The sequence below is a fragment of the Thamnophis sirtalis genome, unplaced genomic scaffold (genome assembly GCF_051295495.1).
Source record: "Thamnophis sirtalis isolate CommonGarterSnake01/CBP01778 unplaced genomic scaffold, rThaSir2_p1.2 scaffold_8, whole genome shotgun sequence".
Lineage (NCBI taxonomy): Eukaryota > Metazoa > Chordata > Lepidosauria > Squamata > Natricidae > Thamnophis > Thamnophis sirtalis.
In genome coordinates, this window is record NW_028261388.1 from 71,319,224 (window position 1) to 71,343,900 (window position 24,677).

Sequence of the window (24,677 nt, forward strand, 5' to 3'; positions counted from 1 at the left end):
TTCTGTCTCAGCCTGAAGAATTGGCAAATGTACATCTGGGGAAAAAAACCCTCTATGCTCCTGGAGCCCAGGGTTTCTCATCATTGGCAAATTTCAACTCCCAGAATTCCCCAGCCAACCATGGTAAAATTGCCCTGAGAAACCATCTGAGTCTGAAGATTTCTTATTTCTCTTCTCTTTAGATAGTCCTCACCCATTTATATTTTAGTTCAAGATTCATCCAGACTTTTTGCCTATGTCTGCATGATTTAGAAAATGACTTTTGAATTCCCAAAGCATGGAGGAAAACTGAAATGATTAGGCTTCTTAAATCCAGAAAACATCCTCCATCTTATCCCTCAATCTTATTATTGAATATAACTACAATTTATACAAAATTAATAGCTAAGTAGCTAAAATAGTATGTTGTCCTAATATACATATTTGCAGGCCCAAATATACATAATTAAAAAGTATGTATTGTTGCACAACCAAATCACTTCTTTTAAAAACTTGTTATTTAAGTATGTATATATGTGTGTGTGTGTGTGTGTGTGTGTGTGTTGTATTTGTGCTGATAAATAAATAAAGGAAGACTAGTGTAGATCTATTTCAAGCTATTTAGCTCTCATCAGCTAGCCATACCCTTACTGGCATTTGGGCATACCAGGGGTTGTGACACTAAATACATACATACATACATACATACATACATACATACATACATACATACATACATACATACATACATATAGCAGAATTGTAAATTGCTTTGGATCTGTAAGGCAAATCTGCTTTGGAGCCTGAGATTCCCCACGCTGCACCTTTTAGCAATTTCTTAAAGCAACCGGTGGTTTTCCTAGGATTACACAGCAAGATCTAGTGAAAAGACGCAGTTATTTTAAAGAGTTGGTGACAGGTGCTGCACTTGTGCCACTCCATACTCCATAGTTTTGATTTAGTTTAATAGCCACAAGTGAAAAGTTATTAGAGATATATAATATGGCCCTATTATTCCATGCAAAAATAGGTATTAATGACTTAAACTAAGGTGAAATAACAAGAGGTTCAAAGTAAGGATGTCCCTTTCCACTATTATTATTTCTCTTAATAACCAATATTTGGTGCTTAGGAACAATTGGTATTAATGGAGTAGAATATATCTTAAACCTCTTTTCAAATGAAATGATCTTGATAATATCCAGTGCTCTACAGAAGCCATTTCTGAAAAAGCCTTATATTACTGTGAAGATTAATTTTAAGATATCAGTTACCATGCATTCATATGTTTGTAATAAATAGAAGTCTCATACATTGGTCAAAGGTTTACTTACCTTAATAAAAAAATCTTTGAATATCTATCTTGACATTAATGGAACAAACAACTTTTAAATTCAAAGAATTATAGATATTTTATGCACATGTAACAGTTTGAAGGGACCTTGGAGGCCTTCTAGTCTAAAGCAGGAAACCCTATATCTTTCTCAGAAGATTAGATACAAGATGTCCAATTCCTAAACTTGGGGGAAATTAAAAATCAAACGTAATGCATCAATATATACATACTGAAGCTGTTCTAAAGGAAAACATATGGAGGGCATATTTAATGAATTGCTTGATCTCAAGACAGGGATGCTTAAAACTGAAGTGTAGACTTGGAGGCAGATGATCAATTACTGGCTTAAGAAGCACAGATTTGTTTTCTTTATCCCTAAAAAAAATATTACTTAACAAGCCGGAAAATATCTGTTGAGCAAAAGGTAATATCATATCAAGTTTCTGTAGAACGTATTTACCGTAGAGTGTAAACAGGTAAAACAGGGGTTTCTTTGATGGCGAAAGTACTATATAGGCAGTCCTTAACTTATGACTGGTCACTTAATGATGTTTGAAGTTATGACTTGCAACCCAGATTCAGAGCCGAGGTGGCGCAGTGGTTAGAGTGCAGTACTGCAGGCCACTTCAGCTGACTGCTATCTGCAGTTCGGCGGTTCAAATCTCACCGGCTCAAGGTTGACTCAGCCTTCCATCCTTCCGAGGTGGGTGAAATGAGGACCCAGACTGTGGGGGCAATATGCTGACTCTGTAAACCGCTTAGAGAGGGCTGAAAGCCCTGTGAAGCGGTATATAAGTCTAACTGCTATTGCTATTCAAAGTTCTGATGCTTGTCCTCTCAGAATGGCTGTCCTCTCTCCTATGGTCATTTGACTATATTTTTTGTGCTCAGCAAACAGGCTGCATTTATGGCTGTTTGCAATGTCCCATGCTCACTTAACCATGATTTACATTTTTGCTATAAACTTATGTTTACTTTTGGTTCCTGGAAAAAGAAGCCCCATCCAAAACAATGAATTTGCACAACAATCATAGTGTTCACATTATGATTGCTGCCTTTACATAATGACCTTTGCAAGATGGTTGTAAAATCAGTCACAATTGTGTGGTGACCTGCTTAACAACCACACCACTTCAGATGTTAGCTTAATGGTTGTAAATTGAGGACCGTATTCAAAATATTAGAAAAAAATACATAGGTCTGAAAAAAATGAGAAAGTGGGGGCTGCAAAATTCCATTAGAAATCAGTTTTTTTTTAATACTTGCCTTTTCCGGATTTGAGAAAAAATAGGGTAAGCACAATGCTTTCTAACCTGCACTTCTGTAGATTAGATATTCTAATCCCTTTAGCTGAGCCCATTTCACCATGCTTATCCTGGAATTGAAACGATACACTATTTCCTACAGTGCTTTCCATCAGGGGCATTGTAAGAGTTATGGGTTGCTTCTCTTGTGCTAATATCTTTACAAAATAGGTGGGTTTAATGTTATGCTTCTTTTTTCAGATATGAAACATTCAATTCTTTGCATGGTAGCAAAGCAGAGTATAGTTGCAGAGAAAACATTACCACGTATAACTTTATTGATGTTCCTGGGTTTGGGGTTGTTGTTGTTGGTAATTTTTTATGATCATTAACTGTAAAAAAAAAAGATATTTAGTATACAGGTATTTGTGTGTATTTGTACGAGGGGTGTGCATGTTAAAAAGTTAAAATTAAAAAGACTGGTATAGTTGGACCATAAACTTTTATTAATGCTAAATATTAAGTCCATAATGAAAAGTGACTCAAATTTTCTCTATATATTGTAAAAGTGAATGTTTATATACTTTCTTTTAAATAGCAGGAACACATAGGCCTAATCAATTCCAAATCATTCAAACTCTCTCAAGGATAAAAGAAATTATTGTCTCCCAATAAGGCACTATCTTGATGTGGTTGTGGGTTGTGTCCTCTGAGGGAAATGAGAGCTATGCCAGAAGTTCAACCATACCAGACAGGTTTTATCAGAGTTTCTCTCCCATAAACAATATGGTGAGATATAATTTACAGAAAGTTATCCCGAATCAGTCAACTCCTGGGCCAATAAGTGCCATGCTAAATGTTAGATGTCTACCAAATGGACATCTGGTGACAACTGTACTATCTGAGCATCTAGAACAGCACAAAAATAATATAGTAAGGTTGTATTCTTTGAAACTTGTTACAAAGAAACATCTAGCACAAGTTTTAAAAGATGCCAATACTGTAATATTAAATATAAGTTTGCTGCAAGAAACAAAGCAACTAATGTATAGCATGGGTGCAGTTATAACTAGATAACTTGGATGCAAAATCACCAAACAAGAAAAGAAGTCAGTGCACCACCAAAATGGAAGATCAGATTGAACAATAAATCAGCACACTAAGATCAAATGCAAGCAAGCTGGAACAGATGAAATAAAAGAAGCTGAAGAGCAAGAAGACCAAAGACTACCCAATCGAGAAGTATAAGAATAAGAAAGTACTAGAAATAATAAAGTAGCAAATACAGTCAAGATCAACAGATACAAACTTAAATTACACAAGAGGAATAACCCCAAATTTCAGTTGAAACAGAAACATTTCTAGCAATCAATTGAGAGACAGCAATGAATCAGTCAGTATCTGACAAAGAAGAAACGGTGAAATGCTTGGAAATGCAAAGAAATACAAGAACGCAGTTTGAATAAAGGTGTTTGATAAGAATAAAAAGAATGAAATGAAGAACTTGTAATATCAGAAATGGTGGAGAAAAGGGCTATGACGATCAAAAATATGGGTCTAGGAAATTTCAGATAGCTTATGATGAAGATCAGAAATGATACAAATTGTTTATAGTTAGCCTAGCAAGGAGGAGCTAAGCTCAATTTAAAGACGTTATCAATTTTCTACTTTTTCTTTAGGTATATTTTGAACTGTTTTTGTTAAAGATTTATACCTTGTATTGGTTCTGGGAAGTCAGGGTGGGAGAAGGTTGGGGGGGTTGGGGGGGAGGGGGGGAGGGAGCAGAGTTTACTAAGTTGGAGGAGGGGTGTTGGATTTTAAGGTATTATGATTGTACATGTATACTGCTATTTTTTCTTTTTTATGTATATTGAAATGGAATTATAAATACCATCAACACAAAAGGGAGTTTGCTCAGAAGCTGAAATACACCAAGAGGAAGAGTGGGAAGCAGAGGAGAGAAGAAAGATAGGAAGAGAGGGATAGGAGAGAGGGTGAAGGGGGAAGATGAGGTGTATAAGGAGGAGTGGTAAGGGGAGAGAGGAGAAGGAGAAAGGAAGGGGAAGTAGAGTAGAAAAGGATGATGGAGGGAAGAAAGGATGTAGACAGGGGGAGGAGAGAGGGGGAAGAAAGTGTCGGATAAGGTATAAATATGGTGTATGGAGAGCAGAAGAGCCAATAACTGGTTTTTTTTTGGGGGGGGGGTAGTTGATGGCAAGATGAATTGATGTAATTACTTAACAATACAACATGATATTGACTATGTAATAGTATACATGTGATTATATGAAAATGGAAAATAAAAAAAAATTTATGGAAAAAAGAATTGGTCAGCACTAGAGGTAGATAAACTGCATTGTTTTTGGTTGAAACATCTGTTTGGTTGATATGCACTCATTGCCAAGCAGTTTCATAGCAGAATGCAAGTGGTTGTAATTGAACATCGGTTAACATTTGGAAAAACCTAAATGATAATGAAACATCCAACCAAAGGGCAGCTTTACCAGGCAACGACAGGCCAATTACTTGCTTACCAACACATTTTCACATTGCTAAAGGGTATTTTAGATGATGCAGTCCGATAGCAACTAGCTGAAAATAAGCTCTTTCCATCTGCACAGAAATGAAACCATCCAAATAGCAGAGGAACAAAAAAAAATCAGCTCCTAACTGACAAAATTATTTTAGAAAACAGCAAGAGGAAGACGGGGGCAACAGTAAAGAGCTGTTGCCCCCATCTCGAATGGTATGACTGTTGTGAGTTTTAAATTATATATTGTTATGCTTGTTTTTTTTAATTTTTGTCTGTATCCCCCTTCCCCGGTTCAAGTTGTGAGCCACCCTGAGTCCCCTTCGGGGGAAAAGGGCGGCATATAAATACAATAAACTGAACAGACAAAATTGAATGTAGCTTGGATTGATTACTTGAAAGCATTTGACTCTCTGTCACATGATTAGATAATTAAGTGCCTAGAAATAATAAGTCAGTAGGAACATCAGAAGCTTTGTGCAAAGATAAATGGCATATAGCAAAAGCAATAACAGACTTATATATTGCTTCACAGTGCTCTACAACCCTCTCTAAGCGGTTTACAGAGTCAGAATATTGCCCCCAACAATAATCCACGACCTCCAGTCCTTCCGACGCGCCCTAAAAAGTTGGCTTTTCCAGCAAGCCAGCCTGGCCTGAACAAAACAAATCAAAGTATTGATTATTGTTAATTTGAATTCTTTTAAAATAATGTGTCATTGTTAATTTTAATTTTGGTTTGGGGATATCCTATTTAATTTCTTTTTAACTTTTGTAGTATGTGTTTCTTTTAATGTTGTACGCCGCCCTGAGTCCTTGGGAGAAGGGCGGCATATAAATCTAATAAACCTAAACCTAAACCTAAACAATTTGGATCCTCATTACAGCAACCTCGGATGTTGCAATAAATTTCCACAATCTTACAATGTCTTTTCCTCCCCATCAAGTTTATTATGACTATTAGTAATGGCACCTTAAATAGCAATAGCAATAGCAGTTAGACTTATATACCGCTTCATAGGGCTTTCAGCCCTCTCTAAGCGGTTTACAGAGTCAGCATATTGCCCCCACAGTCTGGGTCCTCATTTCACCCACCTCGGAAGGATGGAAGGCTGAGTCAACCTTTGAGCCGGTGAGATTTGAACCGCCGAACTGCAGATAACAGTCAGCTGAAGTGGCCTGCAGTACTGCACCCTAACCACTGCGCCACCTCGGCTCAAACAAAGTCAAACAATGATAGTTTCCTCTCCATTCAAGGAGAACAGAGAGCGATGCGGCGTACACATTGCTTAGTGATGCGGTGTAGTGATTGCTTTTTGGATGGGGATGATGACAGCTGAGCTTTTTTCCCCCTTGCTGGCCTTTGCCTCACTTGGCAAGAAATCTGCTCAGTTATCCGAATTAGAAAACAATTACTTGTTTCTAGCTCCAGTAGACAGTAGTAATTAAGCAGGAGAAACATGTTGCAGGAAGTACTAAAGCCAGTCCAGTGGTGGGTTTCAAAAATTGTTCGAACCTACTCTGTGGGTGTGGCCTCCTTTGTGGGAGTGGCTTGCTGCCCATGTGACCGGATGGGAGTGGCTTGCCGCCCATGTGACCAGATATGAAGATGCCGACGACACTTGAGAGAACCACCTTAAACTATCTCACACACAGCACTGGCATGCATAAGAATATGATGTAAACTTGTTTTTTAAAAGGCATCTTTGGTTTGTGTTAAAACAACTTCAACACACGCAATGTTCTGATGGCACCACAAACGCAGTAGTCATCCTTATCTTTCACAGAGGCACTGAGTTTTATAAATATGAGCTTGATAGTGTAGAATAATCATATCCAAGGACCAGTGGTGGGTTTCAAAAATTTTTGGAACCTCTTCTGTAGGTGTGGCCTCCTTTCCGGGTCCACTGGTGGAATCTCTTCTAACCGGTTCGGTAGATTTGACGAACCGGTTCTACCGAATAGGTGCGAACTGGTAGGAACCCACCTCTGAGCCAGTCCCACTCAATTACATCATCATCTTGACCAGAAATTCTTGAAAAGAAAGCATGCTAACACCTCTCCAAATGGCTTAGCTTTCGGCACAGCATTTATGACTTTGCAATGAAAAGGTAATTAGTCTAGGGAGACATTTTTATTTAAATGTGCTTGTTTTAACGAAAACTAAAAGTAGTTCCAATTGTTTGGGGACTGAAATAAAGTAGGTTTCTATAAAATTACCTTTCTTCATTGTTACCTGTCCTATGGAAATGTGATCATTATTTGGCATCTCCAGAAAAGAAACTGGTAATACATAATTTCCCACAGGTAAGTGCACAGAGGATCTTTGCATATGACCTGACCATGTGCTGTGCATTAAAGGGAATATCTTTGCATGCGCTTTAGCATTCCCCCCCCCCTCGTAGAATAAGACTCTCCTGTTCCTGTGTATGAGGTATAGTGATATCCAGTGATTCTGGATTAGCCTGCATAAGATGCTTGAGTGACTTGAAGGTTCCCTTGTGCTTGTACAAAGCTCTACAAAAAGGAATGGGGCATGTGGAATTGATTTTCCACTGAGATGGGTTCAGGAGTCATTGTGCAGGGAAAAAGCTTTGTCTGTGCATCAGGATTTATTTGCATGGAACTAATAGGATCGCAGTGTTTCTCAACCTTGGCAACTTGAAGATGTCCGGACTTCAACTCCCAGAATTCCCCAGCCAGCAAATGCTGGCTGGGGGATTCTGGGAGTTGAAGTCCGGACATCTTCAAGTTGCCAAGGTTGAGAAACACTGGGATAGAGCATGTGAGTTGATATTAATTCAGCATTTAGTATAATCAGCATTTGATTTGTAATGCTTGAACTGAATCTGTCTAGGCATGGGCAAAAATGCTACTGGAAGTTGAATAGCAATATTGTTTATTCATATGGAAATCACTTGAAATCAGAATAAAAAATGTAAAAGCAACAAGGAGCACATGGAAAAATATAAGCATATAAACGATATGTACATATAGAACAAATACAAATGAATAGAACCATGTATCCATCACAAAAGTTTATTCAGTGATTGATGACTTCAAGTACTTTCAAATGTGTGACAATTAGCATCACAAACACTGTACACTATGAAAATATTGTGCAATGTTTTTCCAGATATATATGATATGAAACGGATAGTTTTTGTACTATGTATTGTGCATTACGTAATCCCTTTATAGAGAATGCTATTTGGCATACCTAGGTGCAATCTGCATAGTCCCTTCCCTTGGTGTTAATATAGTGCATACTTCAATAAAACACCAATGAATGTCCAGGTGTTGGATCCATCTGGGAAGGAAGAAGCAAGGATGGCAAAAGCAATGTGGTCTTTCTTCTAAGGGTAATTTTTCTAATTGCTCAGGCAGACAGCATAAATCATTTGGGATTGATTGTCAGTTGGGAACAAGGAAACCAGTTTCATATTTTGGAGCTGATAGATGGACAGAGTCTGTGCCGCCTTGCCTACCAGTGATTACTTCAAGATTACAGCAAAAGCCATAATGCAGATTTATACCACTATTTCTTAGACTGAACATGGCCTGAATTAAGGAAAGAATTAAAACATGTTTGAAAATATACATTTGTTTTTACATACATACAGATATTCACCTACCAATTTCCTGTAGAGAACTGGGCATGGAGGGACATATCTGCTTGGGTTAATAATTCCTGGTTTTCTAGCAGGAAGAGTTGTTCTGTGCAGAGAGTCCTGTTTAGGGAGCTGAAATGTGTAATGGAGTTCTCTCAACAACTTCCCTCAATAGCTTACTGTTGTGGCCCAGCAGGAGCCGTTGGAGCTGCCACCAGACTCCAACAGCGAGGGGCCCTCTGAGTCGGTTCTGGAGGATGTGGAGGACCCTGGACAGGGTTCCAACTCCAAGCAGGGCGCAGAGAGGCTGGTTGGCCAACAGGAGGCACCTGAACCTTGGACCAGTGGGGAGGATGCACCCCATCGAAGAGCTATTAGGTGTCAGGAACAATTACGCAATTACAGGAGGTAATTGCGCTCAGCTGGTGGTCATTAGGCTTCTCTCCAGACTATAAAAAGCTACTTGTGCACACGCCCCTCTTTGCAGAAGTCAATACAGAATCGAATGTCAGAGAACTTGAGCTTGGCCGGCTGGATTGCTGCCAAGCCTTATCTGTGTTTATTGCTGTCCAAGCTTGTCTGTGCTGGGTTGCTGCCAAGGACCTTTTTGTCTGTTAATTAAATGCCGTATTTTATCTCTGGCTCGGAGTGCGCTTTGGTGTGGAACGAAGGGGGTCAGAACAGCTTACTATTGAGGGAAGTTGTTGAGAGAAGTCTATTGCAAATTTTAGCTCCCTGCACTGGACTGTAGAGAACAGTGTTTATATTCTTTCTGCAAGAAAACCAGGCATTATTAACCCAATCAACTATGCCCCCATCTGCCCTTCTTTGGAGTTAGGAATTGAGTAGCTTTGGACCTTTCCCCATTCCTCAGGTGTAGGCTAAGCTGGGAAGATAGAGAAACGTCACAGAGGGCTGCAGTGGGAAACAACTTCTATATTGCTACCAAAGATTCCATATTTTTTACTCTCTGCCTTTGGTCATAATAAAAAATTTTAATCATATTATCAAGAAAACAAAGTAGACATGCCAATGTTGAGCTCAGTTAAATAGTGTCTCTCCTCTGTAGTATTAAAAAAATAGATAGATGTGCTTTAACTCTTTTAATAGAATGAAATGAGGAAATATCATGATCAAAATAGCCTCTTCTCAATGGAATGCCTTTTGTTTCTTTAGGCCGTCTACATGTTCTACGCTTTGGCTATTATCTGTGATGATTTCTTTGTTCCTTCGTTGGAAAAAATTTGTGAAGTAAGTATCTGCTGAAAATAGTTTTCCATATTTATTGAAATATATGCATTATCATGTTTTGCATTTAATCATATTTCATTTCTTATTTTACATTTGCCATATCTACAGTAGAGGTTTCCTGAACATATGTATGCTTACACCATTTCCTACTCTGTACTTCTTTTATCAGTGAGAAACATAAGGAGAATAGCCTTGACTATTAGTACTTTCCAAGAAATGTTATTGATGATGCTTCACGGTCTCTGAACATGGAAGTTAAGGCTAATACACGTGGAAAAAAAATTCCATTCTGAATATGTCTAGTTCCTTGTAAATGTCCCCTAGTATATTAAACATAAAGGTTGTGCAAGCTTCAGATTCAATTCTGCAAGTTGCTTTGTAGCATCTGAAGAATGAATGCAGCACCAGCCAGTAATTCATTAAAACACCCATTTCTGTTGCCTGAAGCACACGGCTGATATGGAAAAAGACACAGCTGGTTTAATGACCAACAGATGTTACCTTGGCATTTTTGCATGTTACAAGATAACTTTTCAGCATAATTGATTCTGAAGCATTGCAGAATTCTGTGAACATACTGTATAGAAGAGTAATCCATAAGCACATGAAGTGCACATTTCCCTATTCTAAGTTTTTAAAATGAAAAACACACATTTTTTTCCTAATTTCCATATTGTTTTTTTAAATTGGTGTCTGTTTTTTAAATGGAAAATTACTGAAGTGGTAGAGTACATCGTATTCCAAACACAGTTATGCTATTAAATGTGTGTAATACTCTTAAGCTACCAGCAGTTCCCTATCTGTTTTTTTCCATACTCTTTTCAAACAACTGCAGCAGGGTATTCGACTTTTTCAATTAAATAACTTAAATTATACAAGGATTGTGATTGTCTATAAGGCCTGACATTCGAAAGTGTTTATTAAAAAATATGAGCTACAGTGTTTCCAATGGTATAATTCTGGTGCAAACAGTTGTAACTGTGTGATGTGTTTGTTTGCCCTGAACTGAATAGAATTGTTTAAATTTAAAAAGTCCCCATTGGGCAAATTTTAACTTCTCTTTCATTTTTACAAATATAATTGTATCTTTCTGTATCTTTTTTTGAGGTCCAACATTTACATAATTCTAACGTATTAAACTTATTCCAAAACTACACAACCCCTTTATTTTATTCCTAATCTAATATCATCCCCACCCTCATACCACTTTTTAAAAATATTTGCCATCAGTTTTTGGTGACACAGTCAAGGGCTCCAGGACTTTTTTTTTAAAGAAGTGATTGGCAGGATCCATGACTCTAGGTTGTTGATTATTGCTTAAAAAATACAGTCTCATCCAGAATGCATATGCAGGATCATTGTTTAAGGACTATTGCACATTTATAAAATAAATATAATAGTGGGCATGTCTGCAAACCTTCTCATTACAAAGCTTTTGGCATTTGTTTCATTCAAACCTTAAAAATAGCAATAGCAATAGCAGTTAAACTTATATACCGCTTCATAGGGCTTTCAGCCCTCTCTAAGCGGTTTACAGAGTCAGCATATTGCCCCCAACAACAATCCAGGTCCTCATTTTACCCACCTCGGAAGGATGGAAGTCTGAGTCAACCCTGAGCTGGTGAGATTTGAACAGCCGAACTGCAGAACTGCAGTCAGCTGAAGTAGCCTGCAGTGCTGCATTTAACCACTGCGCCACCTCGGCTCAAGATAACTCTAAAACATGCAAATTGAAGTTGGTAGGAACTGCTATTCAGCAGGGCAGAGCAAAAATAGAATATTTAGGAAACAAATAAGTGATAACCAAACCAAACACCCCACTTCTCAATCAGTACCAGTACACAAAGCCTAGGGGAAAAAATGTGTACTCAGTCATCAATCTAGATCTGTGAAGTTGATGTTAATGAAAAAGTGCATGAATGAAGAAATGGCTCAACCAATTCTGGAGTTCTAACCTTCACAAGCCATGCAATGCATCCTTACTCAGGCGCGTATTAGATGTCTTTTGCTTCTCATCTAATATTTGATCGATATGACAGTTGCTTAGATCAGTGGTTCCCAAACTTGGCAACTTTAAGACTTGTGGACTTCAACTCCCAGAATTCTCCAGCCAGCTCTGCTGGCTGGAGAATTCTAGGAGTTGAAGTCCAGAAGTCTTAAAGTTGCCAAGTTTGGGAACCACTGGCTTAGATGTTTTAACTACAATTTAAATGTGTTTTTAGTTTTTGTTCTCTCCTTTATTATGCCTTGAGAAACATTAAAAAAGGTTTTAAAGTCATATCAGTCAATCATTGATTTTTCCCCTCCTTCCGCAGCGCCTGCACCTCAGTGAAGATGTGGCAGGGGCAACATTCATGGCAGCTGGCAGTTCTGCTCCAGAGCTGTTTACATCTGTGATAGGTAACAAAACGACTAACTTCTAACCACTAACATTTTTGAAACTAAGAATTACTATTTATGGCTGTGTCCCTGCTTTGCTAAAGTGTGTGTGTCTCTGAAACTAGCTAATGCTGATGGAAGAGAAAACCTTTGTGGCAGAAAAACTGACAGTTTGATTGTCCTATATGACCAAGTGGGATCTTGTATGATGCCAACAGCATTTGAACTCTGAAAAATCTATGTATGATTATTAGCAGAAGTCTGTTAACTAGGAACACATGCCTTGCATTCATTACATTCCTGGTATTTCTGAGTGGGATGCTGAGAAGCACCTATGCCACAAATGCAAGAGAGGTGAACAGGGCTGACTTAGAATGCTGCTTTATTTTATTGGAAGTAAATGAACTGCATTGAAATGTACCCAAATGTACCCAAACATGAAGCCGACCTGTGGGTCGGAAGTGTAAAAAAGTACAAGGGACCTATTATCACATATGGTGGACCTGCCCGGAAACACAAAAACATTGGACAAAAATTTGGAAATGGGTGCAAGAAATTACAGGAGAACAGATAAAATACAAACCCGAAATCTTTCTACTGGGAATAATCACAGGGAAATATGCAAAGAAAATTAAGTACATATTAACACATCTGCTAACTACAGCTAGAAAAGCATTTGCCCAATGCTGGAAACAAAATAATACCCCCTCGGACGAATTAGGGATTAAAAAAACTTTGGATTTTGCAGAGATGGACAAATTAACACTGAAATTAAAAGATAAAGAAGAGTCGGAAATTTGGAACAATTGGTACAATATAGCAATAGCAATAGCAGTAGACTTATATACCACTTCATAGGCCTTTCAGGCCTCTCTAAGCGGTTTACAGAGAGTCAGCATATTGCCCCCAACAATCTGGGTCCTCATTTTACCCACCTCGGAAGGATGGAAGGCTGAGTCAACCCTGAGCCGGTGAGATTTGAACCGCTGAACTGCTGATCTAGCAGTAGCCTGCAGTGCTGCATTTAACCACTGCGCCACCTTGGCTCCTTAAATGGCTGCAAAACAAGAATAAAATTAATTAAGCCAAAAAACAATATATATATATAAATATATATAGAACTGTGTATAAAGGTGTGTAAATATAGAAGTGAAATATTATGTACATGTACAGGTATGATGACATAACAATGTTGATGTAATGACTGTAAGGTGTTGTAGAAGGGAAAAAATAATTTTAAAAAATCTGCTAAAAAAAAGGAAATGGCAGTTGAATGAGAACAGCATAAGTATTTTTAATAGGAGTCATCTGAATATGTAACAGATGGCAAGGCCAGATTGTTTGGTTGTTACTAAGCAAGGATATAGAGAAAATATGATACTGTCCATCACCAGCAGATTTCTGAAAGAGGGAACTCAGCATCTGATTTGAGGAAGGATGGATCAGCTCTTCTAGTCTTTCTCACAGTAGATTTCACTGCAGCATCTTCTGTATGGTCACAAAGAGAGAGAAGCCAGAGCAGCAGGCAGGGCTGTTAGACGCCTGTATGGAATGTTTGCAGAGGCCTCCTTGCCAGATCTCCCGCCAGGCAGGGAGCAGCGCACTTTGGTGGGGGTCGTTGCTGTAGTGAAATATGCAGTTAGAACAACCTGTCCAGCATTCTTAGGTCTATACCAAAACTTCCCGCTCATGTCAATCAAAAGTGCAGTTTTAAAAAACGTGAGACTTTACACCTCCAATGTTGTATCCTGCTTTATATGGAGAAAACAGAATACTTTCATTTACGCATCTCAGCAATCATATATGCAGCTTTTCCCGAATATATTTCCAGTACCACCCAAATCTGAGAAATCCTTTATGTATTATTATATTCGAGACAAAAATGTGATACAAATAGTCTTTCCGTTTCAGGACAGTTCAAAGTTACAGCAGCCTAGGGAAAAAGTGATATATGGTCTATCCTCAAAGTTACGACCATCATACCACCACCACCCCAAGTCACGTAATCACAATTTGGGTACTCACATTTATGAACAATTGCAGCTTCCTGTAGTCATGAAATTGCAATTTGTGACCTTCATAGCCAGTTTTCAACAAGCAATATCAATTGGCGAAGTGGATTGGCTTAACAGTTGCCCGATTCACTTAACAACTGCTGTAAAAATTTGTTGTAAAATCAGGTCCAATCATGTGCTGACTCACTTTACAATTGCAACAACTTAATGACAGAAATTCCAGTCCTAATTGTAGTCATAAATTGAGGACTACCTGTAGACTGGATATAAGGAAAGTCACATTTTAAGAGCTTATTTGCAAGAATGGCTGGGAGCAGAGATTGAGATTGAGATTGAGATTGAAATTTATTTATATGCCGCCCTTTTCCCTGGGGGGACTCAGGGCGGCTCACAATCCAAAAGGGAAGGGGGGAAACAAACTTTTTACATATAGACAATACGTAATTAAAACACAACATTCATACCATTCGGGCGGGTTACAATCTTAGCCCCAGGCCTGACGGGATAGCCAGATTCTGAGGGCTGTGCGGAAGGTCTGGAGGGTGGTGAGGGTACGAATCTCCACGGGGAGATCGTTCCATAGGGTCGGAGCTGCCACCGAGAAGGCTCTCCTCCGCGTAGTTGCCAGTCGGCATTGACCAGCAGATGGAACTCGGAGGAGGCCTAATCGATGAGATCTAATAGGTTCTTATTCCCCCTAATTTTGCCTCATCTATCTGGTTTAAAAATGCACATGGAAGTTTATTTCACTATCTTACTTCGAGACATATGTTGGTTAGGGCTCTGTGCATTTTGAATAAATGTTGAGAAATCTTTGGATAAATGTTATTGTAATTCACTTTATTTTATCATGCAGAAACCACATCTGGCTGCATTTGTAATTCTGCATATGTTATCCACTTTAATCAAAATTTAAAGATTATGCAATTTTTTTCTACAGTTCTACTCTGAATAGTTCTAATTCATGATCAGAAATCATGTCTGCCTTTTGATAACACATTGAAATTATCCCCCATCCCCAGGTGTGTTTATCACAAAAGGAGATGTAGGTGTTGGAACCATTGTTGGCTCTGCAGTATTCAACATCCTGTGCATAATTGGGGTTTGTGGCCTATTTGCAGGACAGGTAAGGTAATTCATGAAATTCAAAAACATTTGTAAAACTTCTTTTAACCTGTACAGAATGAGAATGTGTACAAATATCACTTGTCCCTGATCTCTCTGTTGCCAGAACCACTATCGAACCTTACTTTAGGAAGTGCAAAATGCTTCATATACAGTATAGGTATTATTTATAGAAGTACCATATTTTTCAGAGTATAAGACGCACCAGAGTATAAGACACACCAAGATTTTGAAGAGGCAAATTTAAAAAAAAGTTTTTGCACTCTGCAGACCTCCCAAAAACGGCCAGTTTTTCAGAAAAATGAGCCCATTTTTGTCAAAAAAAAGGGGGGGCATGCATAGCCTTTAAAAGGCTTGTAGAGTGCCCCTGGGGGCTGGGGAAGGCCAAAAATGAGCAAAAAATGGCCCATTTTTCGTGCAAATGGGCCCATTTTTGTCAAAACAAAAGTATGCATAGCCTTTAGGAGGCTTATAGAGTGCTCCTGGGAGCTGGGGAGGGGGGAAATGAGCAAAAAAAAAACCTGTTTTTTGCTCATTTCTGCCCTCCCCAGCCCCCAGGAGCACTCTGAAAGCCTCCTAAAGGCTATGCATGGCCATTTTTACAAAGGGGGCAGGGTTTCAGGAGGCCAAAAATGCTGCATTCAGTGTATAAGATGCACCCAGATTTTCACCCTCTTTTCTGAGGGAAAAAAGTACATCTTATACTCCGAAAAATACGGTAGATTCCTGAGTTTCTGGAATTGTTTAGTTTAAGGATTTGATTTTCACAATTACTTGAAAGTGAAACTTAAAATGTCACACATGCCTGGAACGATGCTATTCACTATTGCTAAGGGCATTTTTTAAGGTAGCAAACCATTTCCACATTACTGCCATTAAAACTATGTGAATATATCCATATGGTTATCAGAAGGAAGTTATCTGTAAGAGGATGGGCAACCTTTTGTTCATCCACAAATTTGTTTATCTTTGGATCAATATATGTTAATGTAAGTCAGCAACTTTTTTCTTTATCCATTGCTGAAATAATTAGTTGAGAGAATATGGAGAGAATTTCCATAAAATTGATTTTGGGATAATGAAAATGCTACAAGATTTAGCCTAAAACAAAAACCTTACTGAATTCCATTCGGTGTCTTTTCAAGTAGCAAGGAATGCAGGAATTCCTATAGGAATGCAATAGCAGGTTTCTTTTAGGTACAATAAGAGATCACTAGAATTTTTTTTTTTAATGAATCAATGCAATACAAACTTTTAAAGCATCACCTAAAGAAATGCCAGACCCCTGGACTTTTTTGCAAGATGACTCTTTCTTGACGTCAGCTACATAAAGAATCGTGCTAGAAGAAATCTGAATGGCCCAACTTCTGTAAGATGCTAAAGACCTTAGTTTTCCCTCAGGCATTTGGGAAGGATGTTAAATAAACTCCAGCTTTTTTGACTATGGATTTGTCAGATGGGAGAATCTATTTGAACTTCTGATATATGGTATATTGACCCTTGCTTTAATTCTTCTTTTTTTAAACTTATTTGAGATTGTCACTATTTGGGAACTTTAATGCACTGTCGGCCACTCAGAGTGGCAGTAACAAGATGAGTAGCTAGCTAGATGATAGATAGATAGATAGATAGATAGATAGATAGATAGATAGATAGATAGATAGATAGATAGATAGACAGACAGACAGACAGACAGACAGACAGACAGATAGATAGATATCTTCAAGCTCTCTGTCTTATAGTCCAAAATAGTTGTGGCTCTTCGCCATAGTGAAGTATTTGAATACCAAACTATTTAGCACATTAGGGATAATTTTCAGTTTCTTGAATTGTAGTTGGAAGCTAATTCTGACTCCAGAAGGTAAAATTCTGACAATCATATTTTCAATTGACTTTTGAAACTAGAACCATATATAATGCATTATAGTAATTTGGTCAGGAGATTAGTGAAGCATGAAGCATTATGCCATATTTAGTGTCTATTACAGAACTATCTGTCTAGTTAATGATTAATACAGGGAAGAGAATTAAATTCAGGAGAAAAGGTATTAATACTCAATTTTTCTATTTGTATAGCTGTTCCATTCATCCTAACAAAATGTGGCACCTGAATATTTGTTCAGACTAGATGAGTAACCCCTGAAAATCCACAAGGATTTCTTTTTTTAAAAAAATATTCAATTCTAGATGAAGTTGACGTAGAATGTTATTCTGTTATGATACATTATAGGCCCAAGGGAATTCTTATACAATAAAATCACATGCTAAATCCTAGGGCCTAGACAGACAAAATCTGTTGTTTCCTCATTTACATGAACCCCACTGAAATGGAAGGCTTTTCTCACCTCCTGGAAAGCAAAGGGAGGGAAGAAATTTAGGAATTTATCCTAGATGTATTTGGTAGAGGTCTCCTTGTAATATATCTTATTTAGAATCAAACCCCTAATTTTCAAAAAAGAAAAAAAGCTAGTCCATGTAGCAAAGGTTGATGGGTTAGTTCTCCTAATAGCACCAACTCCTGTAAATATGTATGTATGTATGTATGTATGTATGTATGTATGTATTTATTTATTTATTTATTTATTTATTTATTATCGAAAAACACAGGTAGTATTTTAAAAGATAAAAAGGATTTGCAGCCTAAATGAAGCATGGGGATGGATAGGTGTGTGTTTTTTTCAGTTAAATTCTAAAACGTGGGAAACTGAGGTCTACTATAAGAGAATTTCCCAGTGGAATTTTCTTTACATCTTTTCACACTTAGTTCTCCCCGTTTGCTGCTGATAAAGCTAAACTTTGTTGGAGAGAGAGTTGCTTGTTTGGGTGTTCATGAAGAGAGTAGCAAAATTACATAACCAGGATAACAAAGGAAACTATTATAAATGGCATTAGATGGTAATGTAAATGGCATTGAAAGTAAAATAATCCCAATCAGACCATTCAAGAAATATAATTTATGAAACACACTGCCTTTTGCATCATCACAGCAATTACACAAGAGTGATTTTGCAATAATCATGTACCAATTTGATACCTGACTTAAGATAAAGCACTTTTTAAACAACTCCTATCTTTTAGCATCTTCTATTTGGCTCTGGAAGTAATGGCAGTCACTTGAGTCCTATAAACAAATACTTTGGAATGAATAATCCATCTGAAGCTTTCCATATGTTTATTTTAGCAACTGGAAACCTCATTTCGTATTTTCACATCCCAAAAGCCTCTGTATCACATGATCAATGTCACCATCTTTACTTTTTGTTCTACTCTGTGGGCATCCCTGAATCAGGGGTGAAATTCAGCAGGTTCTGACAGGTTCTGGAGAACCAGTAGCAGAAATTTTGAGTAGTTCGGCAAACTGGCAAATACCAACTCTGGCTGGTCCCAGAGTGGGGTGGGAATGAAGATTTTGCAATATCCTTCCCCTGTCGCACCCACCAAGCCACGCCCACAGAACCGGTAGCAAAAAAAATTTGAATTTCACCACTGCCCTGAACCTTTGGAGTATACGGGCAACCTATATCTTTTTAAAGGTGAAACAAGGTAATTAAGATCTGTTCATGCCCAGCTGACAGATAATCAACACAGAGAAGGTACAAGGCTAAAGGGGAAGAGAACTCTGCAGTGTTCCTGCTGTCAGATGGACTATTTCTGAACAAAGATTGAATGCACTATGCCTTTGTTCAAAAATAGCCTGCTGAGAGATAGAAGGTAAGGAGGGGATTTTGGGATGAAATGGAAAGAGGTAATAGGTAGCAAGCAGACTGTTATTGGCTGCAAAGGAATGGCGGTGTTAAAGTGGCAGAACAAAAGTGGCTAGTAAAAATTGGACAGATACCATCTCACAGCATCCCCTGAACAGATCAGCAATCCTATTATTAGGAAAGCATGCCATATCATACTCAAAAATACTGTCTTGAAGCCAGAGTAATTAAAGACCATGTGAGTTGCCTCAGTTATGAGCTAGGCATGAAAGGATGACATAGTATGAGGATATATTTGTGTTGTGCCAGGATTAAGGAAGAGGATTAAGCCCTCACATTATTCCCAATAGCAATTAATCTGTTATATCCATAAAGTATTGTTAGCACCAACGAGCACTAACTCTTGCAAAGCACTAAGCCATCCCAGGTCTGGCAAATGAAGTACTAATTTTATGTAAAATAAATGTACTATTTAGCAACATAGAAATAGACAATGAAGGACCCACAACTACAGCAGGTTTGCCCAACAGAATCTCCTCCCTGATTTTAATCTGAAGATTATAGGTCTTATAAACTTTATCAAACTAAACTGTCATATAAGAAAGAAATCCTATAGATGGCTAGATGCATAGTTGGGTGACTAGTAGTTAGTTAGGATATAACCTGGGTGGTGGAGTGGGGGTTCTGCCCAATTTATTGGTGCCAAATATTCTTTGAGCAGCGATAATTCAAATGCTGCTTCTCTTTTCCAGTTCTGCATTTTACCGACTACAAGTACCGTAATTCAAATGGATTCAGTCTTTGATCTCTTTTATCATGCTTGTTTACGTGAACTTGCTGCCCTGTAAAATGATTTTGGGTGTAATTGTTTTGATACAAAATACTCTCTGAAAAACTTTGCAGCATATGATGTACTAAATGAACTAGATGTTATAAATAATGCAGGGTTATTTTAAATAATATGTAATATAGTCTTGATTCATGCCACTAAATAAACTTAAAAGAATATATCGTTGTATGGAATCGGAATTCTACAGCCAGTGTGAAATATATTACCACCAAACTGACTTGAAACATCCTAGTATTGCAGCCCACAGAGTGATTTTTGAATTTGATGACAATAACTCAAGCCTCACCTTAATGCAGTGGCAAAATGAGACAGCAATGGGGCAATAAGAGACCTGTGTTGATATAATGAATCAAATCCCTTCAGAATGCAAATCAGAGATATTCATATTTTGGAAAGCTTGTTTTTATGACAAATTGAAATATTTATTAGCATAACAAGGAGTGAATTGGAAACACATTATATGTGTGTGTGTGTGTGTTTTCACAAACCCCCAAACAATCAGAACACACCTCCACCCAATTAGGACACAGCCAAGCCCCCACACAATCAGTTCAAACCTCCACTGGCAGTTAAAAGGAAGAAACAGCCGAGATCTCACATTGCTCCTGGAAGCACCAAGCCTGAAGTAGCCTGAAGATGACGAATGAGACTTCATCGAAACGTCGCCAAGACATCTCCAACTTTACGCGGGAGAAAACCTGAATAACTAGATAAATTGATAGATAGATAGATAGATAGATAGATAGATAGATAGATAGATAGATAGATAGAGATAGAGATAGATAGAGATAGAGATAGAGATAGAGATAGAGATAGAGATAGAGATAGAGATAGAGATGTAGAGATGTAGAGATGTAGAGATGTAGAGATGTAGAGATAGAGATAGAGATAGAGATAGAGATATAGAGATATAGAGATATAGAGATATAGAGATATACATATATACATATATACATATATACATATATACATAGAAACATAGATACATAGATACATAGATACATAGATACATAGATACATATATACATATATACATATATACATATATACATATATGTGTTTTTTTATTTGTGCTGCTAAATACACAAATATAACAAAGGCAAAAGTAAAAATATTGGGTTTCTGTCGTGATGGACTCTTGTGACGAGCCGAATGACAGATGATGGAAACAGTTAGCTTCCTCCCATAATTGGGGCTTACCAGGGGTTGTAAAAATCTAATATATACATATATACATATATACATATATACATATATACATATATACATATATACATATATACATATATACATATATACATATATACATATATACATATATACATATATACATATATACATATATACATATATACATATATACATATATACATATATACATATATACATATATACATATATACATATATACATATATACATATATACATATATACATATACACATATACACATATACACATACACACATACACACATACACACATACACACATACACACATACATATATACATATATACATATATATATATAGTGCTTGGGTGAATCTATATCACTCAGCATTCAAAAATGGAATTTTGCCAGATGCCATCTGATTTTGTCATCTCAATTCTTAAACATATATAGCTTAGTTTCTTAGGAGAAAAGGTGTTCCTCTTTTCTTGCACCGAAGAAGCAAAAGAAGAGGCTTCTACTAGGGTCAATTTTCAGTTTTCACTAAAACCAAGATGCCAGCACCAATAATAAATCTGTCACTAATGATCATAAATCTCTTTCTAATTGCTGGCATAATTATTCTCCCCCTCCCCCCATAAATGTTCATATATGTTCATAAGTGATCTCTTGGTCCACATCCAAGGTCAGATTCAGAAATAGTTCGACACATACTTTGTATGGGATAGTCTGCCCTGACTTGTTTCCACTTCTGGAACATGGTTTCAGAAAAGAAAAAAAAGAATTCTCTTCTTGCTGTGAGGATTCTCAGAAAAACCCATCCCTTTCAGAGGCGTGTGCTTCCCTTCTGAAAGCTGAGCCATTGTTCAAGCCCCCAAACTAAAGAAACCAGCCCCCCAATGAATAACTGTGGTGGGTCTATTCCAAGCCTGAAGAAAGGTGGAACAGACCGACTCATTTGCACAGGGAAGGAGGAGGCAACATTTCTCTGCCAGTGCCTCATCTTGTTCCTCTCCTGCCTCCTTTTTTACACAACAGTCATTCTGGTATCTCCCAAGCCAAACTGACAATCCAGCTTCAGTCAGCAAGACCTGTCATAGACACCTCATTCTGCAGGTTTACCTTTGTCTGAATGCAAAAGAGCCCTGCAAATGCAATGTACTAAGATCTGCTTTTCCCCGGTCTCTCTAGCTGACTGCTTGGCTGCCTTGTCAGTGCCCCAGAGCCCATTTGCCTATTAGCTTGCTACCCATCCCAAAGGCTCACTCATTGTCTAATTAAAAGGGTTACTTTAAATTTCAGATAGAGTTATCATTTAAGGAAACCAGCAGGGATGTGCAGGCAGGGGAGGCAGAGCCTCACCACTGTCATCATGAAAAGGAAAATAAAATCTAAAAGGAAAAAGGCTGAGCTAGTTGCTGCCAAAGTCACAGTGGATGACTCTGCTTAGTGCTTAACTGTTTTAAAAAGCCTGTAAAAAAAAGTGCCCTCTACAGGAGGAGGCGGGAGAACGAGGTGCCTCATCTAGTCTGAGAAGAAAAAGAATGAAGGAAAACTTTTTCGCAAAGGAGAAAAACAAATGCTGTCGCTTTAAATCGGAACTGAGCATGCCTGGCTATGGAATTCTGGGAGTTGAAGTCTGCAAGTCTAAAAAAATTTGAAACCCCTGTGTCAGTGCCTCACCAGCCATAAACCTCACTGCACGTCACTGGAAACCAGTATCCCTTCCATCAATATTTCATACAACCAATGTCAATCCCTGCCATGCTTGTGTGTTACTGTTTACTGTTTATTTCATTTTATTTCATTTGTATGCCGCCCTTTTCCCCCGAGGGGGACTCAGGGCGGCTCACAGCTCAAAACAAGGGAAGGGGGGATGCAAACAATTTGACAACAACATAAAACAATGTTGCGCATTTAAAAGCGCAACAATCATACCATTCGAGATAGGGGCACGGTTCTTTAGCCCCAGGCCTGTCAGAACAGCCAGGTTTTAAGGGCTTTGCAGAAGGCCTGGAGGGTGGTGAGGGTGCGAATCTCCACGGGGAGTTCGTTCCAGAGGGTCGGAGCAGCCACAGAGAAGGCTCTCCTCCGGGTAATAGCCAGTCAATACTGGCCAACGGATGGAATTCGGAGGAGGCCTAGTCTGTGGGATCTAATCAGTCTGGTGGAGGTAATTGGCAGCAGGCGGTCTCTCAAGTGTGTGTGAGAGAAAGAGGGTGAGCGCGTGCGTGCGTGCGTGCGTGTGTGTGTGTGTGTTGCAGAGCCATCATTTGCAGTGGAGCAATGCTCCGGAATCAAACATTGGAGTGCAGAGCATTGGAGAAGGTTTTGAATCAAGATAGAGCAGGGCAGAACCTGCTTCAGAAAAGTAAAAATCTGGCTTAAATTGCCTTGATTTACTTTGAACTCAAGGTATCAAATCAGAACAGAGACCTAATCTCTCATCATGTGGAACTAGGTACTTTTCTTTGAAGTAACCTTGGGTTTCAAAACTGCAACATTTTCAGATTTCTCATAGTGAATAATCGTATATGGGAAACAGCTACCAAAATTTCCAAATTATTCTAAAAACCCATTCTTGCTATTTGTTTTTGATGCAAAGTTTGTGCTCATCAGTTCATTTGCTTTTTGCTTTTTGCTTTTTTTTTCTCAGATAGTTGTACTGTCTTCTTGGAGTCTCTTGAGAGATTCGGTGTATTATACCTGCTCGGTTGCTGCACTTATTTTGGTAAGTACTGAGTGTTTTTTCTCCTAAAGAAAGGTTTTGGTTGTGTATGTGTGCATGTCATACTGACCTAGCCAATCAAATTTGGGTTTGCATTCGTGTATAGGCCCAGTTTGCATAGCTAATTTATGATTAGATATATTGTACAAATCCACAACTGAATAAGCCATGGCTAATTTGACCTTGGATAAGAATGTGATGTGAACTCAGTGTCTTGTCTGCCCTTAACAAACAAAGGAGTGTTGATCTTCCTATTTTGTAAGGTTTTAGTAATGAGAGATGTTTTAACCAGTATATATTGATTGTTTTGCTCTTCTGGACATTCCATTTAATTGAATACAAGTCACACTCCTTAACAATTTCAGACATTATCCTTTAGTGACAGTTTAGATTTTGTCCATTGTGATCTAAAAAACTTTAGAACAGTGTTTCTCAACCTTGGCAACTTGAAGATGTCTGGATTTCAACTCCCAGAATTCCCCAGCCAGCATTCGCTGGCTGGGGAATTCTGGGACTTGAAGTCCAGACATCTTCAAGTTGCCAAGGTTGAGAAACACTGCTTTAGAATGTGAGGCTTCAGCTTTAGATAGCCACAGCTGTATTGAACACACCAAAGTTTAGTACTTAAAGCAAATGCTATACATTCTGAAGTCTCGAAACATATGTTGTCTTTCAGAAAATATGTTTTAATACCTGAACGGTGACATAAAATTCGTTTTGTGAACTGCCAAGATGTTATTTTGTGCTGTTTAC

The 24,677-nt window shown here is 38.1% G+C and overlaps 1 protein-coding gene across 1 annotated transcript in view; it reads left to right on the top strand.

Annotated features, from left to right (window-relative positions):
• The window catches only part of SLC24A3 (solute carrier family 24 member 3), a 205,924-nt gene that overhangs the window by 134,628 nt on the left and 46,619 nt on the right, over positions 1-24,677 (top strand). The window contains exons 4-7 of the mRNA XM_087721891.1: positions 9,877-9,951; positions 12,267-12,351; positions 15,368-15,471; positions 23,853-23,927. Of these exons, the coding sequence (XP_087578017.1) occupies positions 9,877-9,951; positions 12,267-12,351; positions 15,368-15,471; positions 23,853-23,927 (339 nt within the window). The remainder of the gene's footprint in view (positions 1-9,876; positions 9,952-12,266; positions 12,352-15,367; positions 15,472-23,852; positions 23,928-24,677) is intronic.